Source organism: Limulus polyphemus, unplaced genomic scaffold, assembly GCF_000517525.1.
Source record: "Limulus polyphemus unplaced genomic scaffold, Limulus_polyphemus-2.1.2 Scaffold4745, whole genome shotgun sequence".
Classification (NCBI taxonomy): domain Eukaryota; kingdom Metazoa; phylum Arthropoda; class Merostomata; order Xiphosura; family Limulidae; genus Limulus; species Limulus polyphemus.
In genome coordinates, this window is record NW_013670355.1 from 54619 (window position 1) to 65070 (window position 10452).

The 10452-nt window shown below is 35.1% G+C and overlaps 1 protein-coding gene across 1 annotated transcript in view; it reads left to right on the forward strand.

Annotated features, from left to right (window-relative positions):
* LOC106471629 (synaptophysin-like) overlaps positions 1-10452 on the forward strand; it is a 30658-nt gene that overhangs the window by 15650 nt on the left and 4556 nt on the right. Inside the window, exons 3-4 of the mRNA XM_013932241.2 lie at positions 572-693; positions 2729-2930. Coding sequence (XP_013787695.1) covers positions 572-693; positions 2729-2930 — 324 coding nt within the window. The remainder of the gene's footprint in view (positions 1-571; positions 694-2728; positions 2931-10452) is intronic.

Consider the following 10452-nt stretch of genomic DNA (forward strand, 5'->3'; position numbering starts at 1 on the left):
CCTTTATTTCCCCAAACCTTATAATTTAAGCTCGTTTGAATAAAATATATGCCTCGAAAAATGCATTTCGTTCTTTAATTATTCTAGGTAATTTTACGCACAGTTTGCTATGTAAATTTTCACATGTTACGTTTCCAAATGATCGCAATATTAATGCACACACGTAAAGTTCGTATTCATCTACATACAAATTATCACGCTAAAAGTATTTGAGAAGCGTTGATTTGAAGTAATGCTATTATATGTTACATAATTAATATATCCAGCTCATTAACATTTAAATAACTTCAGGCGCAGTTGTAGGCAGCCAAACACCAACAAGGAAGACTTAACTTCAAGTTTTGTTATTACTTGTGTTTTACAACGTTCAAAGTCAAAGGGCGATGGCAAATAATGCTTAATGACAAAAACAATAGTCAATTTAAAATTGCCAGACCAGATCTCACTGGTAAAATATATTCACACTTCTACTGAGACTGCGCGACATTAGGTAGTTATTGAAAATGTATTGTTAGTTGCATTCTACGCCTTGAATACACCTTGTATTGATGATTCTTCCTGTTTGTTTAAGGTAATGGCGATTCTTGCCTTTGCTTCAACAGCTGGATTCAGTTCCAAGTCTTCATTACGTGTGCAGTGCATGACAACCGAAAGAGAAAACATCGTTGATTATGAGTTTGGTTACCCGTTCCGGTAAGGTGAAAAAGTAACAAACATTTGAATTTTGTATTAACCAAATCCGCAGTTTGCGTAAAATACAGGCCAGCATTTTATAAGATACTTTACGTTGTAATGATGGTGGCATTTAAACATGGAATGACAAAGTTTCAATTACAAGGTTAAAAAGTGTGTTTTTTTTTCCCTAAATTTAATGTCCAAATTAACTGAATAAATCGAACTTTGTGAAGATAAACAATAACTGATTTGTTTCATTTGTCATTATGGATAGTTAAAAAAGGTCGAGTGTGGCCAAATGATTAACAGTCGAAATGAGGATAGGAAGATCCAAGGTTCGAGAGGTAATATGCTCTTGAACACTGTCCGCACTTTCATCTGTAAGGGCGTTATAACTGTGACAACTAACTCTTCTTTTCAGTTAAAGATAACCACATAGGCGGCAGGTTCTGATAGCTGGTTGCCCTTTCTCTGGTCAGCACTTCTAAATCAAGGATATTTAGTTATACCATGAGCTTAAATTTTAATTATATTACGAATCTGATTATCATTCCTTGAAATATATTTTATCCAGCTTGACAAATAAGAGTGTTAATGCACTTTTTTTTGTTAGTTGCAATAGATGACTGTAATTAACTATTTCAGTAAACTTGTGTTTTTTTTTCAGTTAACTCGTGATTCAAGATATATCTCTCTCCGATGGTGAGTCTTCGTACCGCCAGGAGGTGAAGCTGGTTAGGAACACAACGACACGATTAGAAACACGACCACTGTAAACACTTACTTGCTCGGATCAATTTCAGATGACGTCAGAGCTCGTGGTGAAGCTCGATTTTAACGTACATCATCTAGGGCACTGTGGTGTTGTTCTCTTACGTTGTAAATAATTCATGAGAAAACATTTGAAGACGACTTCTTAAATTATTATGCATGTACCTTTGGTATTAAAAAGCAAATCTACTAGTATGAAACAAGGAGAAAAAGGCATTTATTCAACACACACACACACACACATATATATATATATACATATATCTAAAAGTTACTCTACAGCATGCACCAAAGTTTAATATAACTTTCATCTCCAGTTTTACATTCGGTAAAATATCTCCACTGAACATTCACACAGCAGTGTAACTTTCATCTTCAGTTTTACGTACGGTAAAATATCTCCACTGAACATTCACACAGCAGTGTAACTTTCATCTCCAGTTTTACGTTCGGTAAAATATCTCCACTGAACATTCACACAGCAGTGTAACTTTCATCTCCAGTTTTACGTACGGTAAAATATCTCCACTGAACATTCACACAGCAGTGTTAAAAGCTTAAGTTTTAACATGACAAATACAACATAATAACTTACATTTGGTAATATATATGATATGAATATATTACATTTAAATTGTTAAATAAGTCTTGTATCTAAAACGTTTGATAATGTTTTGTTGTATGATGCGATGGTTCGTCTTGGTCAGTTTGTTCGTTTTGTTAGAGTTTCCCACAAAGCTAATCAAGGGCTATCTGTGTTAGCCGTCCCTAGTTTTGAAGTGATAGGCTTAGAGGGAAGGTAACTAGTCAACACCACCCACCGGCAACTCAGAGGTTACTCTAATCGAATAATGGGATGTGGGATTAACTGTCACGTTATAACGCCCCCGCGGCTGAAGAGGTGAGCATGTTCGTAGATAAGTTTCGAACCAGAAGCTACCATACACTTAAACAAAAGATAAAATTAAATTAAAATCAAAAGTTGATATACTTTCGGCGAAGTGTTTAAGGGCATGTCTATATTATTCGTTATACGGGTTCACTGGCTAAGATCAGACGCTTTGTACTTTTTGTGAATCATCTATCTGATCCTAAAAACTGAACTGTAAAATCGCAAACAGATATACATATATATGTGTATTCAGTGAATCAGAGTTTTGAATGTTGGCAGTTGAAATAAACACTGAATTTAAAATAAAATGTAATTTAATAAGTATTGAAAGTCACTTGTGGTGCTGTAGCATTTATAGGAAAATGTTTTTTTTTGTTGTTGTTTTTATAGGCTGCGTTATACCAGCTTTGTTGTACCAAAGTGCGACGGGACTTATAACACCACCACGGAGAAGATTCCCTACGACTTCTCAAGTAGTGCGGAATTTTTTGTCGCTGCTGGTATTCTGGCCTTCCTATATTCCATAGGAATCACTCTGTTTTACATTATTTGTCACGAAAAGTATATAAATGACCAAGTGGTGCCAATTACCGTGAGTTTACTTGCTCTTTCATTTGATAAACTTTAAAGATTCCAGCTTTAATCGGTTCTAATCAAAACTTTTAATAGTGTCTATATAGAATATCATATTATGTGTAACTAGAACGTTTTGTGGTAAATAAAAACCTCCAACTAAGTCAATGTAGCTAGTTGGGTATGCCACTTGCAGGTAAGTCAAGGTAGCTAGCTGGTTCTATCACTTGGATGTAAGTCAAGGTAGCTAGCTGGGTCTGCCACTTGCAGGTAGGTCCAGGTATCTACCTGGGTCTACCACTTGCAGGTAGGTCCAGTTAGCTAACTGGGTCTGCCACTTGGATGTAAGTCCAGGTAGCTAGCTGGGTCTGACACTTGCAAGTAAGTTCAAGTAGCTAGCTGGATCTGCCACTTACAAGTACGTCCATGTAGCTAGCTGGGTCTGCTACTTGGATGTAAGTCAAGGTAGCTAGCTGGGTCTGCCACTTACAAGTAAGTCCAGGTAGCTAGCTGGGTCTGACACTTGCAGGTAAATCCAGATAGCTAGCTGGGTCTGCCACTTGCAGGTAGGTCCAGCTGGGTCTGCCAAATTGTCGCATGATGATTAGCGGAACTTTTATCTTTCCCATGATGAGGAAAATGTTCCAAATCTTTCTTCAGTAAAACGTATAGACTTGTCCACCAATCTTTCTTCAGTAAAACGTATAGATATGTCCACCAATCTTTCTTCAGTAAAACGTATATATTTGTCCGCCAACCTTTCTTCAGTACAACGTATAGATTTGTCCGTCAACCTTTCTTCAGTAAAACGTATAGATATGTCCACCAATCTTTCTTCAGTAAAATGTATAGATGTGTCCACCAATCTTTCTTCAGTAAAATGTATAGATATGTCCACCAATCTTTCTTCAGTAAAAAAAGCAGATTCATGTACTAACCTTTCTGATAATGAATAGTAGAGCCATGGCAACAGTTGTAAACATTTTTAATGAACGTTTTGGAGTTACACATCTATCTATCTTCAGTAAATCTATGCAAATAACAAATGTATAATGTATGTTTTTTTATTTTCCTAACACTATTCATTGTATTCTTGTATTAGTAATTATAATACAGATTGTTCCCATTCATTATTATCACAGATTTGCTGAAGACAGAATATGTGTAATCCCGAAACGCTCATTAAAGATGTTTACAGCTGTTGCCATGGCTCTACTATTCATTATCAAACTTCGTTTTCCATCAAATGAATCAACTAACCTTTCTTCATTGAAATGTGAAGATTTTTCCACTGCACGATTTCCGCAGAAGGTGGTCAGAACTCATGTCAGAGTAATTTATAATAGTTTGTTCAAACACACACACACACATATACAAATACGAGAATTCTTTATGATGCGGGCTCTACCAAAGTTTATCCCTACGCTATGGGCGAGGCCTTTCTTGCCTGAACTATGTGGTCTGAAAATGTGTATATATTATAGGTTGCAGTAAAGTAATCGCAGTTCTCATGTTACAAACTCGTACATCACGCTCTAGTGGAAACTGTCAACCACCCCTGGACGATAAAATGCAGGGAACTTGATCTAAGCCATGAAAAAGTAAAATCTGAAGTTACTATACTTTAAATATATAACAAACAAATTGAAATCAGAGGCTACTATACTCTACAAAATTTAAAATCAGAAGCTATCATACCCTTAAGGGAAAAAACTTAAAATCAGAAGCCATCATACCCTTAAGGGAAAAAAAAATTAAATCAGAAGCTATCATACCCTTAAGGGAAAAAAACTTAAAATCAGAAGCTATCATACCTTTAAGGGGAAAAAACTTAAAATCAGAAGCTATCATACCCTTAAGGGGAAAAAATTTAAAATCAGAAGCTATCATACCCTTAAGGGAAAAAAACTTAAAATCAGAAGCTATCATACCCTTAAGGGGGAAAAAATTAAAATCAGAAGCTATCATACCCTTAAGGGAAAAAAATTTAAAATCAGAAGCTATCATACCCTTAAGGGAAAAAACTTAAAATCAGAAGCTATCATACCCTTAAGGGAAAAAATTTAAAATCAGAAGTTTCTATTCTCTTGGCGAAGTGTTTAAGGACATGTCGATTTTATTATTTTATGGGTTCACTGGCTAAGATAAAAAAATGGGCACTTTTTTTTCTGAATCATCTTATCCTGAAAAACTAAACTGTAAAATCGTAAAATATTGTTTGTTTGGCTGGTTGGTTGAAAAGACGAGAATGTTCGGTGACTGGACTTGAACCTGCAACTTGCGAATAGAGCGCCTTAACCACAAGGCCATGTCAGGCCCATTATATAGTAGGTTACAGCCATATAGTGATCTAGCAGATAATATCTGTGTGTAGTAAATATGAATTTTAAGATAGTAGGTTAGTAATCTATAGTAAATACGGTGTCTGTGAGAGTAAGTAATAACCGTATATGAATACAGTTTTTGAAAGAAAGAATAAATCTGACATACCATCTGTTTGTGTTCCTGTCGATTTGCAAGATCTTGACTTTAATATATCTACAACAATATTTTGAGACTAACTGTAAACTAGTTAAATCTTCTTTTAAACATTTACTTGTAAAATGTTTATTACTTATTACTCACACAATACAAATTAATTACTACAATTAAACAAGTGTTTGACGTTACTTTGGTTTGAATTTCGCGCAAAGCTACACGAGCGCTATCTGTGCTAGCCGTCCATAATTTAGCAGTGAAATACTAGAGGAAAGGCAGCCAATTATCACCACCCACCGCCAACTCTTGGGCTACTCTTTTACCAACGAATAGTGGGATTGACCGTCACGTTATAACGCCCTCACAGCTGAAAGGGCGAGCATGTTTGGTGGGACGGGGATTCGAACCCACGACCCTCAGATTGCGAGTCGAGCGCCCTCTAACCACCTGGCCATGCCGGCCACTTCATAAATAAAGTGCATTCTTCTTCACAGACACACACATCCATATTTAATAATAACCAGCCCCCAGTGGGTCATCTGTACGCTTGGTGCCTTATAAGACTAAAAATCGGGGTTCAGTTCCTGAACAAACTGTATTAAACCACTCTTTAAATTCAATTAACTTATTTGGAAATCACTTGGTGGACAAATGTACACATCTTACTATAAAAAAAAACTTTTAGAAATTATGTAAAAATTACATTTCTGATGTAAGCGATAAAAGTTCCATTAAACATTATGCTAATAACACTAGAATTACAAAAAAAAAAACATATAACTAAAGACTGTTAAACTTTTTAGGTCACGTGAGGTCATTACGTTGCTTTTGTGTTAATAATACCACACAAAAAGTATCATATTGTTATTGTGAAAACGACTTTGCTTATTAATACATAGGTTGAGTACTTTTTTTTTATAACCATTTTGGAGCTTCACCACGTCTTTACATTCCACCACAGAGAGTCATGATCTATTTGACACCTGTAATATTGAGAATAGACCGTAGAATAGCTTCCATTACAAAAGGCTGTAATATATATATAATCATTAAGTAGTTGGTCCGTTATATTGTATGGAATAATGATTTAAGCACACGTCGTAACATTATTCACACACCTAAATTGTTTTAGGTTACTTTATTGGTGATTGAACAGGACTTAAAAATCACCGTTATAAGAGGCCTAACTGTAATTTTTTGGTTTGCTTGCCCAAGCAGTGCTGATGAGCCTTGAACAGACGAAACTGCAATCCACTGCAGAGGGTACGCCAGTCAAAGTAAGCATTAGGCCTCTACCTCACAGATGCTCTTTTCAATTTTTCCTTTGGAGAAAAAAAAAGAATCTGTAACACACACACACATATATATAATCAATTTAAAAAAAAAGAAGATTATTTTTGGTTGATTTTTGTTTTTCGATTCGTCTCGCTTTGTTGTCCCCCTGTGGGACAGCTGTAAGCTTACGGACTTAAAACACTAAAATTCAGGGCTCGATTCCCCGCGATGAGCACAGCAGATTGCCCAATGTGGCTTTGTTCTAAAACAAGCACCCGCTCTGTTATAAGAGATAGTGCAAGACTAGGACATTATTAAAAAGACAGTAAAAAAAAGTTATGTTCACATAGTATTATCACAGAAAGTACAGCATATAGTGTGTTACGTTTTACCATATTCCATATTGTTACGTCTATTAACCAATGCCGTTAGCCGTGAAATTATTGTGACGAAATATTTTAATAGCCGTATTGTTGTTGTTTTATAGATCTAAGTCTTCTTAAAATAGTATTGTATATTGATAATAGAGATACAATAATTTTAACAACTAAGCGTTTAAACATGGTGATTAGAAATATGGCTCTCATCTTTTTCTATGTTTTGTATTTATATTAAATTCTCGACTCAAAAGAGCGTGTTCCATATGCGACAGTACATTTCTGTATAGTTTGAATTATATAATTCTCAATTGCCATACGACGTTTCCATATTACCGGCGTTACTTTCATTGAAGTATGCTTCTGGGTTACTTTGGTTTTGCTTCCCTGAAGTTACATTAAAATCCGGTGAAGAAAACCGGAAATGGGAAGGTCTCACTCTTTGTACGTAATTTTCGCTATAGGTGGAAAATGAAAAGGTAACAACAGCAACTTATTAATAGATTTTTAAATTGCCATTCGAATGGGTTTATAAAACAAAACAATTGGTGTAGATCAGGGATTCCCAACTTTTTTTGTTCCTCCGCATCCCTTGACCCTGGGCATTCTGACAAAAGGCATTCTGATTAAGGATCAAAAATTGATAAAATTATATTTATTTTATATTATTTTATTATGAAATCTGTATGTGTGGACTGAATAAGGATCTTATAGTATTGATAACATCGATAAATTGAACTCAGCGTATATTTATAAATTATCTTAGTATATTGTCAAAACTAAATACCAATACCAATGAGATGGTTGAGCCTGTTTTATGGCAACAAGTTCATTAACACGAGAGGAAACTTTAGCAACTCTCAGACCCCTACGTACCCCCCTGAGAAGAGCAAATGTACCCCTGGGGGTACATGTACCACAGGTTGGGAATGTCTGGTGTAGATTGACTGGAAACAGTTTGTAATTAAGCACAAAGCTACACAATGGGCTATTTGTGCTCTGCCCACCACGGGTATCGAAACCCGGTTTCTAGCGTTGTAAGTCCGCTGTGCCACTGGGGGGGGGGGCAACTGGAAACAGAAACGGCTCTAGCCGGGAAGAGCTGGTCCCCCTGAAATGTCGTTGCCCTACAAGCTAATGCCACTCCTACGGTCTAGTTTTAGGTTTATTTAAATTTTGGATCCATTATATGTCTCATTAGCTCCCCCACCCCCCAGTTAAAACTGAAATCCTGTTCATAAAATGATGCATTTAACAAACGTTTTAAGACCCTTACAAATTCCACGATCTGAGTTTTGAATGTGGTTTCCGTATACTAATTTTGATATGTTATAATGAAACCACCGGCCTCACTTTACTATCACAAACAACTTATGTTTATCTTAGCTTTAAATGAAAATTTTGCTTGTAAAATAATAACGAATTTCACGGTCTCTGCTGCAATTAGTTGCTGGTAATCTTAATGCAATTAATTTTATTGTAATACAGAGTTTATTTTGGAAATAACTTTCTCAATAGAAATCAATATAATTTACGAACCAACGCTAAATTTCAGATCCCATGCTGGTCCTACACCTGATGGTTAGGGTGCTGGATTCGCGAATCCAGCGCAAACTGTGGGTTATGGGATCGAAACCCGTTCTCGAAAATGCTCGCTCTTTCAGTCTTGAAAGTGTTATAATGTGACGGTCAATTCCAGTTTTCGTTGATAAGAAGGTTACCCAAGAGTTGGAGGTGGGTGGTATTAACTTACCTCTCATCTATCGCTTCAAAATTAGGAACAGGCTGCGCAGATAGCCCTCGAGTAGCTTTGCGCAAAATTCAACAACACCGACAAAGAAACAATCAGATCGCATGCTACCCTTGGAACTACTTTCCCCATTGCTGAAAAGTTTTGACTGCTAAACATTTAAATTACTTATATATATGTGTGTTAATATCTGAAATATTTTTATGTTTAAGCCAATACCTTAGTTTAATGAAATGTCTTTGAAAATTTTAAATCGATCTAGAAATATGTCAAAATATAATTATGATTTATGTGATCGACACAGTTGTCTATAAAACAAGATTTACCCGAAAATGTTTAATTTCTTGCTTTGGAAGATGAAACGAATAAAACCAATACTTTCCATTGAAAATAAAATTAAATATGCTATTTTTAGCTTTAATTGATGCTTAGAAGAAATCTTACAACGACTATCTAATTTAGACCATCATTATAATAACTGTTTATTAAAATTTTCTCGAAGTTCGACTTTATAATTAATCAAAATCATTCATGATTGATATTTTCACTTATGAACCTTCAGTGGTTTTTGAATTGAAAAAGTTACCGGTGATAATAAGACCTTATTAGAAATGACATGATTTGAATTTCTAATGTATACGACAGCATACTTTTTTAATAACCTGTTAGCATCTGAAAAGAGCCACTCTTTCACTGGTAGACGTTGATGTTCGTTGGTTGGTTTCTGGCTGACAGTGGCTATCTGGTAGACGTTGATGTGGCTCTTATTCAAACGTATTTTATTACTAAAGCAATAAATCTTAGTAACTAATTATTAGGCAGTAGGAAACCACTTAAACGTAGTTTTTGATTGGTCAGAACTCACTTAAACATAGATTTTGATTGGTCAGAAACCACTTAAACGTAGTTTTTGATTGGTCGGATCAAATGCCAGATAAAATGAAGTATTTGAAAGGTGGGTTATTTGGTTTTTTATCCTCCTATTTGAATGAACCAACATATTCTACATGTTTGTGTTAAATATTCCCATTTTAATTTTTCTCAAAGGCAAATAATGTTTAATTTTTTTCAATAAAAATACTAAAAATCTCAATATTAATTACCATTGAGGCGTGCAAAAACGTTTTTACAATTTGTGTCACTAAATACATTAATTGTCACACGGAAAATAATATTTTGAAAGAGTATCCCATGTTCTATAGCTTTAAAGATGGTTTCTGTTTGGGTCCTTGATAACCATCTCGATGATCATGAACAAGATTATATTTGAAGAGATGCTAAGGGACAAATATGTCCACGATCGAGCCATATAATATAATATCCTCTCTTATCTATGCCCTCGATGCCACAGGGCTTATAAGCCTGAAATTCGGGATTCGATCACCGTGGACACAGCACATTTAGCTCACTGTATAGTTATGTGTTTAAGCTACAAATAAACAAATATTTTATTTTGCTATGAAACTAATTGGGATTAATTACTTTGAAGTGGGTATTCTCATGCATACATCCAATTTTCTTATATTATTTTATTTTTAGTGACTTTTCACGGATATATTACTTTGAAGTGGGTATTCTCGTGCATACGTCCTCTTTTCTTATATTATTTTATTTTTAGTGACTTTTCACGGATATATTACTTTGAAGTGAGTATTCTCGTG